At 35.8% G+C, this 19,015-nt stretch overlaps 1 protein-coding gene across 3 annotated transcripts in view; it reads right to left on the bottom strand.

Annotated features, from left to right (window-relative positions):
* LOC5565102 (RNA polymerase II degradation factor 1) overlaps nucleotides 1-19,015 on the bottom strand; it is a 187,367-nt gene that overhangs the window by 53,302 nt on the left and 115,050 nt on the right. For all 3 annotated transcript variants that reach the window (XM_021840494.1, XM_021840492.1, XM_021840493.1), the window contains one exon: nucleotides 5,597-5,652. In XM_021840494.1, coding sequence (XP_021696186.1) covers nucleotides 5,597-5,652 — 56 coding nt within the window. The remainder of the gene's footprint in view (nucleotides 1-5,596; nucleotides 5,653-19,015) is intronic.

Here is a 19,015-nt window from a genome sequence, read left to right as displayed (position 1 = left end):
ACTTTTGAATCAAAATCCGGGCATCTGTGTAAAAATATGCAATATTCGATAAATTTTAATGAAAATAGTATCAACACGCAATAAAACATTAACAATCAGTTAACTCGATGTCTGCGTTAGCCCTATTATGTTAAAAAGAAAAGCATGTTTATAATATTAGCGGTTTGATTACCTGAGTCTAAGTGCATGTGGCTTGAACTACAGTCGATGTGGCTCGAAATGTTATTATGAAAGCTATAAACGATTTTTTCCACACTCAATAGAACTCCGATAACTCACTACACTTTCAATAGATATTTTTCACATTTTCTTGTATTTCTTCTTTCTTGAAACTCACTTACATTAGTTAATCGTGGGTCGTTTAGATAATGTCCGGATCTTTAAACAATGGCTCGTAATCCCGGACAGTCTTTTTACACACCGATTAATATGTATTTCTAACTTGTTTAACAACAGTGGAGTCTCCGAACTTTTAAAACATCTCTTCTTTAACGCTTATGGTTAAAACTTTCTATAAAAATATGGTTCACAAACTTTTTATTCAATCAAATGATGTTAGAGCGTTTAACGGTTGTTTAACTTGCGTTAGAGTTGGACCGCGATGAAATGACGTCCGGCAGGAACGTTATTATTTGTTTTCATTTTTATTGATTATTTGACGATGATAACTAGATTAAACTGATTGATAACTGATGAACATTGTTACTAATATAGGGAGTAAATAACAACCAAACGTATTATCACTTTATTTTTACTCCAATTTATTAATATATTCAAAGTGTCCGGATATTGGTACTGTCCGGATTTTGATTCACCACGGTATTTGAATGGTTTTCATGTTAAAATCATGATTTTTATCAAAAAGTTCATCAGTAGCGTGAAGATCTTGAGTGAAACATGGTTTGAAACAATATAACATTAAAGGTATTCTAAAGCATCACCTTGATATTAGCATTTGAACATTTGTGTCGACTTAAGCGTCCGGGTATTGATGTACCACGGTATCCATGATTTTTTTAAGGAACTAGAGTACTCAACGATATATAGGGATATAACTTTGAAAAAAAAAATATCCCAGATACTTGCTTGGAGATTTTTTTTAAGTTACACTAGTACAAATTCCATGTGTAAGAAGTAATGCTAAGAAAACTATCATTTAAAATTTCATAAAGGTGCCAAGACAGCATTCCGGGAGTTATTCCTAGGGTAGTATCTAAGAGCTACTTAAAGAAAATCACCTAAATAATCCCTGGAGTACGTTTTGATGCAATGTAAGAAAAAAATAAAAAAAATCCAGGGCAAAAATTCTTGGCGAATTCTTATGACATCTGGTAAATTTTTCTATTTCAGAAAAATGTTTGAGAAATTGAATATTTTCTAACCTACAAATGTTTAATTCTCATTTAACGGGTAATCTAAAAATTCGTATGTTTTATATTTTTTCACAATCAATCTATCGCATTAGACGGGTTTTATGATATTCTATTTTTTTAATATTGAACTGTTCTTCCGTCAGATGCACGGAAAATAAAATATGTTTAAAAAAATTTAAAATTAATATTCTGAGAAAAAGTACAAACATTTTAATAATTGTCAAAAATGGATAGCCAAGACAATTATTAAAATGTTTGTATCACGAAACAAAAGAAAAGGTGTGATCAAAAATATAAATTATAAAAATCGATTCAATAATAAAAATAAATCATTGCTTTAAACTTGTTTGGATCGATTTTTTAAAACGTAACGTAAATGATATTTAGATCAAACATAGAAGTTTGAGTATAAAATGGTTAACAGCCTGGTTTATAACGTAATTCATGTCAGAACCCAAAACAACTGTCAGTAGTAATTTTTAACGGAATAGCTTTAGAAGTTACTGATAAAAATCCTAGATAAATTTAATAAGAAGTAAAAAGGAAGACAAATATTGAAGTAGTTTCATTAATAAAATGTTTTCAATGCTTAAAAAAAATCTAGCACAATTCAATGGAATAATTGTTGGAAGAGTTTTGAGAAATATTCTTGGTTCCTCGCAAGATCCATAATGTATTGCTGAAACACAGATGATATCTGGCAAGATGGTTTTAAAAGCTGGATTATTTAGCGGAATCCAAAAACTGTCCAAGAAATTTATCATGCCATGACGCAATAGGGTCCTAAACCTTTTGATAAAAAAAATAATCTATAAGGAATTTATAAGGGAGCAGGCAGTTAGGCCGAATGCCGTATGTCCGAATGCTATTAGGCCGAATGCCTTCAGTACAAAATGGTCGTTAGGATGAAAAAAAAAAATTGGATAATCTAAGTTGAAAAATACAAACTATTTTTTTAAATGACTACACATTTATCATTTTTTTTTTTTTAAATTCTTCATAAGAATCATTCCAAACATAACATTATTTTCTTACATCTAGGTGTTCTGTGTTAGAAAACACTATTATCCTTATTTTATAAAACCTAAATAAGCGATTTTGTTAATAAAATTTGCCGTAGCAGTTCAGAGGTTTTACATGTGAGTTGATATCACCTGTTTATTTTATGCGAAACAAAGGCTGTTTTTTCTAGTTATATTTTACATAGATTATTGTGGGCTTCAATGTTATGCAAATTACCTTGACCCAACACTTACCAACCCATTCGGACTAAGGATCAATTCGGTCTCACTGCCCGTTCGATCTGCAGTCAACTCTCCCAAACTCGATATTTAATATCTCAATATCGAGGTACAGAACCATGGTTAAATTTGGTTTTCCTAACAACCTCAAAGGTCCATTGAATCACAGTTGCACTGATTTTGCATTCCATATTTATTTTGTATTTCCATGACTTGATACCGCCTTAATTCCATTATCTCGTCAAAAGCGAGTTATGGAAACTGCATTATCCATTTTCGGCCTAGTGACCCTTTCGGCCTAACAACTTTTTACGCTTAACGGCATTCGGCCTGATGGCCTTCACCCTAACGACATCAGGCCAAGCGGGATGGAACTTTTTTGGAGTAGTCTTCAGTAGCAAATCTCGGAGGAAATGGTGAATGGCTCTTTGCAATTGAACTCTTGCATAAAAAAAAACATAAATATATTTCTGAGAACTCACTAGAGAAATCAAAAGGTACTCCAAAGAACGATTTAAAGAATAACCCCCGGAGTAAAAACAGAGGAATATGATATAAAGTTCGCAACAAAATGTAACGCAAATGTAACGTAAATGTAACGTAGATGTAACGTAAGCGTAACATAAATGAAACGTTAATTTAACGTAAATGAAACGTAAAGAAACGTACATGTAACGTAAACGTAACGTAAATGTAACGTTAACGCAATGTAATTTTGTCCGTGTCTTTTTGGAATCTATGACAAAAGGTCGAAAAACAAAAGGTCGAAAGGACAAAAGGTCGAAAGTCAAAAGGTCGAAGTACAAAAAAGAAGGGACAAAAGGTCGAAAATCTATTTTCAAAGAAGGAAAAAATTCCCACTATGCAAAACGTTTTCGACTTTTTGTCCTTTCGACCTTTTGTCTTTCGAACTTTTGTCCATAAACCGTCTTTTTGTAAGCAACATGAAATTAATGTGCTGATTTGGAAACAGACAAACGTCTAAATTTGAGTATGTTTAAAAAATCGGAGATCCATAAGTTAAAAAACAAACAGAGTATTAAAATATACAATCCGTACATTCAAAATAATCATTAATCTTTTAGAATTTGAAGACATTCTTAGTTGCAAAACGCTCTGAAGAGTAGTAAAGTCTTGACTGTTGAGTACATAAAACGGTTTGAATTTAGTTTGTTTAAAGGTTCACTAAAGGTCATACAAGTTTTGTTTGTTTTAACAAAAACCTTTATTTCTTAAAACTCAAAGTCAGCTCAAGTAGAATGTTATTTTCACCTCCGTCCTGAGGTTAGAATGCTACCTACGGAGCATTAATATGGAAACAAATTAATAGACGTACCTTAAATTTCGTGTATGCTTATGATTGAGACAAATAAATTGTCTATCTGCTTGCAATTTGTCGGCTGGGAGAAACTGTTCATGAACAGTGAAGACAGATTTCATTGATTTATTGCATTGATTTGCATGGATAGTTTTGAGAATTTACGAGTAATTTTCTTACCTACATGAAGCTATCACATCCGGGAATTAGTGTAAGAAATCCTATTTAATTAATAGTATTCTTTCAGAGGTTTTATCAGGCATTTGCTCTTGAATTATCTTGAGAAGCTGTCTTGGAATTCTTCTAGAATTTCTTTTAAGTAATCCAACAGCTCATGTTTAAATTTTTCATGAAGTTTAAATACCTCATGGGATTTTCTAGATGTTCTTCAGATATTGATCCAAACAAGAAGCATCAAGATGTAAGTTGGTTGAAATTTCCCCAAATAATTCCCAAAGAGTTGAATTAATGTCCAAACGAGATTATTTCTCCATATGGACATGAACAAAAGTTTGATGAATGAGACAAGATTTTCTTTTAATATATTTTAAAAATATAATAGCAATTCAACAGTTTTTGTTTTTCAGAGATTTGTCCAAGCATTTTGTTAAAGACCTTATGCTTCCTTCAAGAAATTCTAGAATGCCCGCAAAGTATTAAGCCAGTTAAAATGGTAAAATTGCAGACCTCTGTCATACAGTAGATAAGTTTCACTCAAAACGTTATTAAATGTGGGAAGGGAATATGATATCAATTTCATTGTTCATGTATTACCTCATTTTAAAAATTTGAAATTGAATCGTACAAAGTCGAATTGAATCGTACATTTCGTTCTGTGCTTAAAATACCATGTGCTTTACGTCACCAAATGATGTCATCGCAATTCAGGTACTTGTCGATTCTCGCCTTCTCTCAAAAAATCAACCCCATTAAAGCCCGATAACTCTTCCTAGATTGCCCCAGATCAACGGATGGATCTCTAATAAAATTAAAACCAAAACCCATCCGCCCCGAAACCATGCAACGGTGATGCAATTGATAGCCGGCTGGTGATCGTGACATGACTGTAGCATTTTTTCCGTATCTTCTGCTCTTAGAACGCTGACTTCCCGAGATTTCATTCAGAACACACAAAGCAATCCACGCGGAGCCGTCCGTAAAAAATAAGAGTAGTTCTCGGCAGAATTTCAATCACTCGATCGATTTGTTGCTACGCCTCGCAAATACTCCAGTTAAGGTGAAGATGAATCGAAGCCACATCCTAAATTTTCGAAAGCAATTAGCTCTACAAATTGAAAACTTGATCGGTTGTCTCCACCAGCGAGTGACCAATAGATCAAGGTTTAAGATAGATGAGCATTCTGGTTCTCAAGATTTTGTTCTCTTCAAAATTTTCGTAATGGCTTCGATCCATTTTCACCTTAAGAACCGCGCGCGCAGCGAAAGAAGTCGGTATCGTTCGGACGAGTTAGGATTCGGCTCCCGGAAAGCGTGCGCGGCGCAGCCGTTAAAAGCAATTTCCTCAATTTTAATCGATTTGCTTTGCTTAAGACGATTGAAATGGAGATTCCTGGGTTGCTTCTTAGTTTTGTGCGATTTTTTTTTCTATTGGTTAATCAAACGGCAAAGGGGATGGTGGGAGTGAGAGAGAGATGGAAACTTACTGCACTGCCTGGGGGCGACATTGTATGCTTAGCACCAGCGTCGATAGAATACACGTCTGTAAAGAGAAATAAGAGGAAGTTAGATTGGGATGGAAATTGTAAAAAAACACGATTAGTACGAATACAAAATTTAATTTTCAAACACACCTCTGATATCATTTTTACTGAAGCCTATATTAGTATGTTATGTTCAGTAATGCTTTTCTGTTCGTTAATTTTAAAATAATTTCTGTTAAAATGAATCTCGTCACAAATTCGATGAAAAATTTTGGCAAAATCCTATCAATCGAACTTTACTGTCATAACCTAAGCTATCAGCCTGATGTTCCAAATTTGCAAATCGCAAATTCAACCGTAGCCTACGTGCAGTGCTTTTTCCCACCAAAAAGGAACCATGCAAAACGCTCCACAATAAATCAACTGGAATTGTCAAACTTTCACTCCCAGAGCCTAACGATCACCTTCAACCTGTCACTATGAGAATCGGATTCACCTCACGCATCACCATGTCATGATATGACATAGTTGAACTAATCGTTGCTGCTGCTGCTGTTTCTGCTGCCGACTTTGCCAGAAGCCCCTCAAGAAGCCATGGCACCAATTTGGCAATCGAAGCTGATTTGTGATTTAATATGAATGGAAAACACAGTTATTGCCGATCACTTGACTCGGCTTTTATGCTGCGTTGTGACGTGGTTTGAACGGTTGAACATGGTGTGACTAATCGCTAATCCAATATCAGCAGTTGGGAGCCACGTGCAGCGACAATTGAAGAATGACGCGCGGCGGTGCTGTTTTGAATGGGCAATAAATTCGTTGCCATCGCGCGCACTTTATCGCCGTCGCGCAATAAAAACCGGGGTTCGTCGCTTGATGCCTGGCCACCGAATTTTCCATGCTTTCATGAGTGTTCTTTGTTGGCTGTGTCTGAGATGGGTTCGATGTGAACGAGAATCACCCATCGATCAATTTGGGTGATGAGCGTATCGTTGAATGATGGAGCTGAATTATTCATGAGATTTGGCGATATATCGGATGATGTCCGCCAGAATTTAATTGACATATTTCGATCAGGATAAAGAGCCGAGAATCAGTACCGTAATTCGGGGAGAAAATTGAACATTCCAGGGAAGTTAATTTGAACAGGTCGGTAAAAACATTTCTTTCAAAGGGTGCTGAATATTTCGTTTGCATAAGACATTCTATGTTTTCTAAGTATTATGTGTCTAATGATGATTTGAATCTATTTTATTTATATTAAGATCAGTATTGTCCTCACTGAAACACAGCCTGCATCTCTGCTTAATGTTCCTGTGAGCACTTCCACAGTTATTAATTGAGAGCTTTCTTTGCCAAAGTTGCCATTTTCGCATTCGTTTATCATGTGGCAGGTACGATGATACTCTATGCCCAGGAAAGTCAAGAAAATTTTCATTACGAAAAGATCCTGTACCGTCTGAGATTCGAACCTTCAGCATGGCTTTGCTTGTACCCGTGGACTCTAACCACTCAGCTAAGGAAGTAAAATCAAATAAGGAAGTCATTAGCCGGTGCTTAAGTTCCCGAATTCCGAGTCGAAAGGGGAGAATATTGGATTTTAGGTAATTGGTTCCAACACGGTCGCTTATGGCAACAATCATGATGCGTTAACTCCGACATTCACCGAAATTAAAACAAAGCGTATGATGCTCACGTTTAAACAAAAGGATCAACTAGCTCATATCCCACAACCTACGGGTACTGGAGTACGCGGTTTTACGTTGACTATACGAACATCGATACTATCATTTTCAATGGACCGAGATCGAACGAGACGACCTTTGTCAACGAATACCAGGCTAGTTTTCACGAGAGCAGCTCGACAACTGACCTTGCGAGTGATCTTAGATAAATTCCTGCACCATAACTTGCAGAGTAGACTGGCCCTAAAACAAAAAAGTTGTTAAACTTAACGGGGCATCCCCTAGATATGTGCCTTAGAGTGAGAAAACATCTCTCAAAATTTCAACTCATTTGGTTGCTCCCCCAGCTGGCGCATTCAATTCGAAGTTTGTATAGAATATTCGTTTTAAATATACCGTAATCTGGGGTATCATTGATCAGCGGGGTAACATTGATCGGAATAACTCATCTCGTAATAAGTTGGTATCATCATTTATTGATGTAACATTTCCAAAGCATGAATGTTGCTTCTCTTTCTTATATTTATAAGCTATTCAAAATAAAGATTTTTGCAAAAAATGTGTTAACTTTACGCGTTAATTTGTCAAGTTTACGAAACAATGATTTCAATGGTTAAGGATGACACTACCGAAGATTTATGTCTCACATAAGTTCTGCAAGCGATATGAGCAAGAAAATGCGGTTCTCACTAAAAATGGCATCGGCAAAAACGATTCCACTATCAAAACTTTTATAAGTATGTTCAATTAGGCAACATTACCGAATTACTGTTAAGAATGTGGAATTCCCTTAGAAATTGCGTACTTTTAGGCGTATTCCGCTGATCGAGGAGTTTTTAATTTTAAAATAACTCAAAAGGTAAATGAGATGTAAGCGTTTGGACATCATATTCGGCTTCAGTTGCCATGATTTAAGTAAGTAACGACATTTTCAATATTACCGAACGTTGTTTACATGGATGATCAATGTTACCCCATATCAGCTATATGAAAAAATCACATAAAACATTTTTGTAAACATGCTTAAATCTTTCAAAAAACAATATACAGTATATAGTCACGAGCTATGGGTGGCAGTACTTGTTTCAAAAATATAAAACACACAACATTTGCATTTTTGAATGAAATATTTAAGAAATATCCTGAAAACTGATCAATGTTACCCCGGATTACGGTACTGAAAATTGACCCGTGGCATAGGGTTACGTTCCGTATACTAGTTAATCGCGTTCAATTGAGCCCAGAAATGACAAATTTACTAGTTGATACCCTAATGAACATGGTTGGTTGGTTTGACTTTATAACCGAGATTTTTAGCCCTAGGCTAGTTCATCTCGGGACCAACGGCTTTACTTCCCTTCCGAAGGAAGTCGTCACTATAACTTTTTACGTCATAAGTGACTATGTCGGGGATGGGATTCGATCCCAGGTCCTCGGCGTGAGAGGCGAGTGTTCTAACCACTACACCAGGTCCCCCCCCCCCCCCTAATGAACATAGTTGCAGAAGGCTGCATATGGATTTAAGCTCATTTTCATTAACCTTTCAGTTGTTGAAAGTTAGGCTTAGATCAGCCCTTCCGTTCAATCACATACATGCATGCACCTTGTACCACAGCTCGCCCAGCGTCATAGGTGGCTATGATGCGCTTAGTGGCTACCTACCAGCTATGTTGAAGAAATACTAAGCATTATAGCAAATCTACTTCAGATAGTTGAAACACCAACTTTTTCCATTTTAATTATCTTACAACCTTCTACAATATTGTTCGCTATGGTATCAAGTAGTGTTTTTGACATTCTGAATTCAATTGAACGCGACCAACAATTTTCCTAATCCCAACAGGAGATGATGTGCTGTTTCCCATATGTTCGAACTTAAAAACCCATATTAACTGCAATGCAAATGCGTCAGCTCATGCAACGACAAAATGAGCTGAAGTTTTGAGGAACTCGTCCTCTAACTCTAAGGAATAGTCCTGGGGGGTGCCCCGTTTAATTATACAACTTTATTTTTCTCCCATACTGAGTTGGGCCAATCTATTGCAGAGTCATAATTTAATTATTCATTTCAAGGCAACGTACGATTCAGTGGATAGAAATGAGTTGTGACAGATAGACGGAACTTTGTTTTCTGGTGAAACTAATTGGGCTGAAATATGCAACGATGGATGGCCGAAATCAAGCACCTATTCAGATTATAGACAAAGTGTCAATAGCGTTTGTTATGTTAAACGGATTCACTACGCTTACCAGCTGGTATCCTTTGTAAGGATATGTCCTCCGAAAGATTTTGATCGTATGTTCTTCCATCCTACTTCAGGCAGGATACTACTTTTTTGAATCTTAATATAATATTAAATCGAATACCTTTGTATCCTATTATGTATATTAAATTTCATATCCAATTTCCGTTTGAGTCTTGGATGAGAATGAACAATTTTTCACTTGTTAGTGGTAAGTTAAGCGAATTTTCACCACTTATTTTTTTACACCTTTGTGAATTTCCAATTTATAAATATTTTTTTAGATATTTGATATTAATATTTTTTGAGACATTCAAATCGAATATGGAACAGTAGTATTGTTTACCTTTCGAAAAACTTGTTGAACATGTTCTGTTCAGTCAGCAGTACCCTTTCGCATGCTGTGTGGTTTGGTGGCTTTATATGCTTTTGAATATATCTTAAAAACTTTAGTGACCTTTTTTCCGATAAACTAAGAAAAATTTATCAACCAAACTAACCCTTCATTTTATCTTAAAAGTAGAGTTTCCATCCCGGGAAGGGTTTCCCGGGATACTCGTTTCCAAGTGGTGGTCCAATGGCTACCGCTTCTGTTTCAAAGGCAGAAGGTCATGGGTTCAATCCCAGGCCCGTCCCTTTCCTCGTACTTTGCAGTTGTAACTTTCACTTACTTCTATCGTCCACTCTTAATATTCCCAGACAACCAGAAGTCGCATAGCAGTATTCAGACAAAGTCTTTTATTTGTACAAATTGCATCACTCTTGCATTACATGGTGGATGAAATCGTTTGATCGATGAGTTTCCTTGCATAAAACTCTTTTTTATGAGTCGATATGTACATTTTGTTTCGTCCCGTACACTCGTACAAAGTAAGTCGGATCAATCCGTAGCAGCTGTCAAATCAACTTCATTATAATAAATTAAGTCGCATAAGAGTACAGACTGATTCGCAAGAAAGTGTATACACTCGTATTGCATGTTATTTTTTCATCGTTTAAACTTGCACGTATATCGCCTCCACTTTTGTACGTATAAGGCCTATTCGCTACATCTCATACGTGAAACTTTGCTATAAGCATTGCTATATAAGCATCGCATAACGCAAAAAGTGATTTCGTTATAGTATATTCAGTAGTCTGGTTATATCACAGTGGATCTATCACAGTTCCATAGCATTTGCTAGAACCCGAGACGGACAAAAAAAACTGATTCTCTACGCTCCCATTCTACTATCATTAAAGCACGCCTTTCCTTACGCCTGATACATAGGCAGTCTGCTAACCAAACAGCAAGCCTCTCAGTCATAAAAAATATAGCAGCCTTTCACCTTCCCACATGAAATGGTGTAGACGAAGTGGTATACCGTTTTGCTTCGAAAGCCGGACACTACTACTATTTTCATATGTTAAATAATACAAACTTATTTTTTCTAAAATATTCATGCACAAAACTGTTTTTTAAATTCAATTGTGCGCTATAGACATTAATGTATCGCAGATGGCTGCAATATATTAAAAACTAAAATAAAAAATCGAAATGTGTATCGGTACTCCACATATTCCAGTGTTTGGTGGACTGAATCCAGAGGCTAGCGTGAGGTGAGTGCACCAGTTTTTCCAAAACCTTTTTCAACTTTGTGGCGACTTTTCTAGGTTCGTGACTTTTTTGATTTTGTGTAGTAAACAGTTCAGAATCTTGAAACTTAGAGTGCCCGGAATTCGAAACAATTTAGTAGTAGCGTACGGATTTTGAAGCAAGATACATCACTTGTATTAGTGGGTTAGTCGTTCGCGTCTAGTACTTTTCTCTCCAACAGTTGTAAAAAATTTGACGCGCCCTTCTTCTAACAAACCTTTCCGTGGAAAGCTCGTCAAGTATTGCAAATTCACTCAGTCTGTTGGATCAAATGGTTGATTCTCTATCTCCCGCGGGTTTCGCGTAAGTGTTTCTATATACGGGTCCGCCACCCCACTTTTGGCCCTTCATACAGCGGTATGTTGAATGCAGGTTAGTAATAAAATTTGACCTTACTGAAGGGTGGAGCCGCATGCAGAGCAGACTCAAGCAAGGATTGGTGACTACCTTCATACAGAATCTATGACATTTGGTGAATGACGTTTGGTCGAATGACATTTGGTCGAAAGTACATTTGGTCGAATGGACATTTCGTCGAAGGGGCATTTGGTCGAAAAGAATTGAATTGCTTTTAAAACATATGACATTTGGACGGAAGGACATTCAGTAGAAAATTTAGTCGAATAGACATATTTCAGATTGTCGTACAGAGTGCATATGTATATGGTCCATGCTATTACTGGAGGTTGCATATTCTAGAACAACAGGATAGAGTTCATGAAATCTGCTTTGATGAAATTCATTGAACAAACATCAACTGCGATGATTGATATTTTGAGGTTCCAGTTGCTCACTCTGACTTTTTCGCAAAATCGATTGAATCCTTGCATTTTTGACTTAACTTGATGTCGTTTTTTCTCATAAGGGATTATTCTTCGAATCAGATGAATAGCGACGAGCTGATTTCTAATAATAAATAAATGCTAAAAGAGAGAAAAAAGAACAAATAAAAGCTAAAAAAGGGATAAAAGCTCTTTTCTTGTTTGAATATTTCGGATGAAATTAATTATCAGTCGAAGTCATTGACAGCGTCATCAAAGCTACATGCCCAAGGAATGTAATTTAGATGGAACTCACATTAAATTATTCACTATGATAAGCAAAATGTATCTTTCTTGCTGAACTTTTGATGCACTTCATCGAAGCGTTTCCTTAATGACGACCATCTAAACTGGCCCCACATATTCTACATATGGAAGTATATGCTGACAATTTGAGATGACAAAGTTGTTCTATGCCCAACCGTACAAAGTCTGATCCCACATTTCAAATTATTTTCCACGGTTGTTCGCTCTAATACTTGATACTTAACAAAAGTTCCGCGCACTAACACTGGCAGTTTAGTATAAAGGTCGATGAAATTTTTAAAGAATAATAAATTTCACAATGCTTAATATTTTAATAATTGAATAATGAAAACATTATGGAGGCGTTTTTACAAAGAATGATGATATTTTGAAAGAATAATGAATTCAACAGATCATTATGCTTCCAACATTTAGCAATAAATAGAGTACTATTTGTAAGAAAATTCAAAAAAGCTCAATAATACGAAATATATGAAATAATAGTTTTATGGCATTTGACAGAATCACTTTGAACAACTACAAAATGATTAATGACAAGAATACTTCATCCTATATGTACACTAGTACATATGCTAACCTCGTTGTAAAACGTAAATAATAACTATCATTTAGAAAGATTCGTTATTGACTTATGATGGAAAAAATTGTCTACCCATCTACCTAAAACAAACGTTTGACCAAATGTTCATTCATTGTGCAACAAATTAATTTCGTTATCAAATCTTTTAAACCAATCGATTTTCCAGTCAAGCCATTCGACCAAATGTCCATTCGACCAAATGTCCCTTCGACCAAATGTACTTTCGACCAAATGTACTTTCGACCAAATGTCATTCGACCAAACGTCATTCGACCAAATGTCCTAAAGCCCTTCATACAGTATCGGACATATAAAATGCACAAAAGCCGTTTTCCCATACAAAATGGTCAACTTCGGAGAGCTATATCTCCGTCGTTTCTCAACCGATTCTTTTCATTTTTTCTGTGACCAACTACAAATTTCCTCAATTTTCAAAAACTATTGTAAAAATTGTGTGAAAACTATTGATTCAAAAGTTACAGATAGGTTGAATTTTGACATAAAAAATAGACATAGAAAATTTTTCAAACGTTTCACATTTCTTTTAATTTTGTTTTCTGGAAATATACGAGTGTATTAAGCAACATGAGAGATCTTTATCCAACTTTACGCAAAAAAAAATCTTCAAATTACCATATTAAATGAATGTTTCGTTTGCTCAAAAAAACTATAACTCATGACTCTTTGTACTTCTTAGAGCAACGACTTTTTTACGTTGAATGCAAAAATGACCTCATACGTGTAGGGTAACCAAAATTTTGTGTAAAAAAAAAGGAACAAATAGATTTTTTGGGTTATCATTATTACCTTTATAAGAGTGGCTTTTTGCTCTGAACGAGTTCAACCTTAAGGTTTTTTTAGTGCGGTAACACTATTGTTTTGTTTTACTCAATGGATTAATATAGTTTTCTCAACAAAAGGTATCAGGTATCATTTATTTCAAATGTAACTTCTTTTACTTTTTTCGAGTTTTGATCTGGTATGAAAAACTTGGGAATGTCCTCCTTTTCCAAACCAGTAATGCAAAATGTCCTCTTTTTTATAATATACTTCTATGCTCCTTGACTGGTTGTATACGATCGCAGGCCAGTGGAGACCTTCGTACCTCTGAAGAGCGAGACAGCGACGGTCATTGATTCTATCAAAACGAAGTACATGGCTGCAAACAGAGATATAGGGAGACCAATGTAATATTGATAATCTTGGAAAGCTTATTACAGAAACGTGTATCGTGAAGTACAAAAGCAGATTCTTCCGGAGGCTTTAATTTGACATGGAATGTAGCCCTTACAACAGACATTCTAAGAGTTACCATCCATTCTGATTTGGTAGGACATGTTTGATTTTGAGATTCGTTTTAGGTGTTCTAATTTATTTTTCATATTTCAAAATTTGTCCTGGTTCAAACCGTTGAAAATAATTCGAGTTAGGAAAATCCTTTGCAATTGCAACATAGGTGGACCTCCACCGTAGTAACAGAAACCTAAGTCACCTACAAATTTCATATTAGGACAAGCACGACCGGCCAATATTTCGCACTCTATATATAATGGTTAACGAATTCCGAATCGCAGAAGTATAAGATTAGATTAATCCAAAACAAACATTGATTGATTTTTAACGGTTTCTGGTGAAATCCTTAGCAAAATCTCACAAGATCTCAATGAAAACAAAACGGATTTTTTTGTGAAGCTCCTTGAAATATTTTTAGCAAATTTTTAGCCTACTTCGCCTTCCTCGAGCGTTGTCTTTTTTCTTCTGAACCTGCATTGGATCGTCCGTAGGTTTCATTATGTAAGTTTGACGACTTTTTCCAATAAAAAGCCCACAGAGTCAAAGTGAGCTGAGAAAATTTATGACAGCTTTTAATTTCTTCATGAAAAAGACAAAAAATATATTCTCTTTGAGTTTAACAATATGTTCCTTTATAAATCAGAAGACCATGGACAAAATATGAGTAAAACTGTACTATTTTTTCGCGTATTTTTATCGACTTTTGTATAAACAACCAAAATTTAATGGATTATTATATGATTTCGTTGTTTTTCAAGAGTATAGTATATGGTACACGCCATATTTTCTAATGAACAGCATATCGTGAAACTATTGGTGGGCTTCGTAGCCGTGCGGTTAGCGGCGTCAGTCGCTTCGGCGTATTGTGCTACGGAGTGTGGGTTCGATTCCCGCCCCAGTCGGAGAAAACGTTTCGTCAAACGAAAAATTCTTCATTGGTCCACCAGTCGTTCCGTGTGTCCGTTGTCTAATGTTAGTTATTGTGCATTCAGATTAACTTTAGACCGAAGTTCATAAGAGAAATGAAATATCACCGAAAGTTCGCCGAAGTTCGGCGTCGGCATTCTACCGTAGTGCTATGCCGACAAAGGCAATCCTTATGCGTCGGTGAAGCACCAAATTAGAATGCCGACGCCGAACTTTGCCGAAGTTTTGACTGCCGAACTTCTAATTGTCACTCGAATTATGAATATGTTCAGTCTGTGCAGCCTAGGTGTAAATTGTCTTTTAAAATGTGTAAGTTGTAGTGGTGTTCAAACGAAAAAAGTATATAGTTTTACATAAAAAATATTTTTTTTTTGTCAAATTATCCTTAATTGGACCAAAGTGCCACCTATTTCGTAAACGAAAATTGTTGGATGAAAATTTATTGAAATGTGAACATCATCAACAAAATCATAATTATACACCAAAACTAGGCACTGATAGTGGTTGCTGAGAGTCTTTGAAAAAAGGTCGAAAGATAAAAAGTCAAAAAGATGAAACGTTGGAAAACAAATGAGAAGGAACAAAAGGTCGAAAACCTTTTTTCAAAAAATAAAAAAAAATCACACCAAACAGACCATTTTTGACCTTTTGTCTTTTCGACTTTTTGTCTTTCAACCTTTTGTCCGGCTTTTGAATAGTAGAAGAGGAATTTTTCTCCAAATGTTCTATAATAACAAGTTTTCAATTGTATTTCAAGTTCTGTTTTACTAATCTACATTATGATTTCAACATTATTTAGAACTGATCTAGTGTCATATTATACAAATCTGTCGTATTCCATGATCAAACGTATTTTGGATAGACAAGTTTTGGACAAAATAAGAGAAAAATTTTCCGAACTTGCTTGCCCAAATTCCGCTATCATTCAAACATTGTTAAAATCAGTACTTAATAATATTTTAATAACCTGTAGCACAAAATTGTGAAGTAATGGAACATTTCTGAAAGTAACAATAGTTTCAGCAATTCCAAATTTACTTGAGACATATTATTTGGTCTTTAAGACATGCGAAAAGTTAATTGTTTTTTTTTCGTTAGAACTTGCATATCTTCTGTCATAAAACAAAGGCCTTTAAAGAAACATACCGGAAAACCAGAATTTTAACACAAAAAAGCCGACATGATTACGCTTGAATCAGTTTTGCATATTTTTCCTCTCAGTGTGTCTCAAGTTGATGAGATTAGGAGAGTAAAATAGACGATAAATTAGTTCTGCTGTTGATGTTTTTATGATTTTCTAAAAATAGACATCACAGATAAATTCGCGTTTGTCTTCCTATGCTCGTACAAAACGATCATTAAAACAAAATCATTATTTTCAAAGTACTTTTTACACACCATTATAGACAGTCATTTCGCTTGTCGGCAAATGCCTATGGGATCAAACATTAATGATGCGATCACGGTATGGAAGTTAAATCTCACGACACATATTACTTGGCATCTTGAGTGTTCTGTCAGTCCAGTCAGTAGAACCTTTTTTTGTTTTTTTTTTTAGGGTGTCGCAGGGTCATGAGCTGAGAAGATTCACGAGAGCATTATCATCTCTTCCCATGTTCGGGCAAAGTTTTCGGTATTTGTCGGAGAGCGAATGTTAAGCAAATAAATGACACTTTCCACCTCAAAGCATTGTCCACATTTCGTTATTTAGGTTCCCACTCTTGCAATGAGTGATAATTTAGCTGCCTGAGCATCATTACATGGCTCTTGATTTCTACAAGAAGATCATTCTCGTGCGATAAGCTCAAGCATGCTATCCAGAATAAGCTATTAGTGATTCTGAGATGGCATCTTTGAAGTCGTTTGAGTGCTGAATTATGTTTATGCCTGACTTGGCTGAGCAGCTGTACACTTTTTAAGTCTCTAGTACATACTTGACGACCAGACGACCAGAAGTCGCATAACAGTTAACGAACAAAGTCGTTTATTTATACAAATTGCTTCACTCTCGCACTACATGGAGGGTGAAATCGATTGATCGATGACTTTCCTCGCATAAAACGATTTTTAATGAGTTCATACGTCCATTTCGTTTCGTCACGTCAGCTGTCGAATCAACTTTGTTATCATAAATTTAGTCGCATAAAAGTACAGATTAGTACGCAATAAAATCTGCACACTCGCATTGCATGCTATTTTTCATCATATAAAATATGCACGTATATCTTCTCCACTTTTGTACGCATAAGGCCTTTTCGCAACATCTTATACGTGAAACTTAACTTATGTAAGCATCGCATAACGCAAGAGGTGATTTCGTTATACGTACATTCTGGTTGTCTGGGCGATTAAAAACAGGCATGAATCAGTTTCCTATCAATTGAAAACAATCTATACTGGGCATGAAACGAATCCTGCCTGTTTTACTTTGTGGAAAAATGCATGCAATGATTTCTAAAATCGCCTCACACGTTAGGTTGAATAACACGCAAAAACTATTTTATGAACAAAACCTAATTAGTTGTCCAATGACCCTACCCTGATGAAGGAAAAAAAATTACCTTATTCCCGAAGAGGGCAGCTTCATAGCCCCGTAGAAAATTAGTGTTTCGGCAACTCATCATAGGTATCGTTGGCCATTAACCGTGAATGACCTGTGGGACCGTGCGCCGCTCAGCTCACTTTTTCACCAAATGGCTTATTATTGCAACCATAATAAGCTAAAATGGATAAAAAAACAAGATCGAGATAGGGATAGGTTTCTTCCCGCCGCAAGTAACAGCAAAATCATCTCGGGAGCCATTCAAGTGCTTCTCTATCTCTCATTTGCGAACCCAAGAGCACGGTGCTTAAATCATCCTGAATTTGATAAAAAATACGCCGTTTAATCATAAAACACCAGCTTGTTTATATAATTATTCTACAACTCTGGACTATTCAAAACAAAAAAAAAACTAAAACGGAATTTTGAGTAATGCCTTTTTGAAGTAGTAACCAATATAATCGTTGATGTTAAGGTGTAAATATAAAAGTATCGACTTAGAGACGAATCATAACATGTTATTATACAATGAATTCGGCTCCGTAATGCCTTACAGCACTTGAGCTTTCACATTTTTTTTTATAATAACGATGAAAGAAGCACCGTGAACGGTGTTGATCGGGCTAGCCATAGACTCCGGAGTCCAGAAGTGGGAAATTGTCATCTCCAGAAGCCATTCAATGGCGCTTGAACCCGTCGTCATAAACACTGAAATGTAAGACCGGCAATTTGCAGGCCGACTACCGCTCAGTAGTGAAGGCATGATTTATTTGCTTTTGGCGCCTTGTCCGTTATATGAGTGCCATTTACGATCGCGACAAGCCGCGAAAGTGTCTACATTACACACCGGTGTAGATGCCTAACGAAGCGCACTCATATGGATAAGTGGGACTTTTCACAATTCGCCGGGAGATTTGTCCGCAGTTTAGAAGTGGGAGAAGCGATTGGACCCATCAAATTTAATGTATTCGGGTGTGCTCGGCTCGTTAAGTGATGTTCCATCAGCACTTGGACCAGAGATTTACAACAGTTACTCTTGTTTGTGGCTTAATGCTTGAAGCTAATGTTGATAGTGCTGATCGTTGATCTTGAAAGAAGGTTAGGCTATAAATCAGCAACAGTTCGTGTTCGAGCATCCTGTTTTGATAGATGACTGAATAAGATGACATCTTAATCGAATTGTATATTGCCGTGGTGGTAGACGAAGCATGTGTAAGCCATGTTTATGGTGTGTTCAAAGATGTTTTACATGTGTTGTGTGCTAACTAATCAACAATGAATACACATTTTCAAATGATTAATGCTTTGAATTTATTAAATAGCAAACAAGCTCCTAAAGATGTTTCTTCTTAAATGTTATATTGTTTACATTATATGATGATCCTATGCCTTTGTATCCTTTTCCAAAAATCCATATAAACACAAGTA

The sequence above is a fragment of the Aedes aegypti genome, chromosome 2, assembly GCF_002204515.2.
Source record: "Aedes aegypti strain LVP_AGWG chromosome 2, AaegL5.0 Primary Assembly, whole genome shotgun sequence".
In the NCBI taxonomy this organism is placed as follows: Eukaryota; Metazoa; Arthropoda; class Insecta; order Diptera; family Culicidae; genus Aedes; species Aedes aegypti.
Note: the sequence above shows the minus strand (reverse complement) of the source record. Positions and strands in the feature narration are given on the sequence as shown.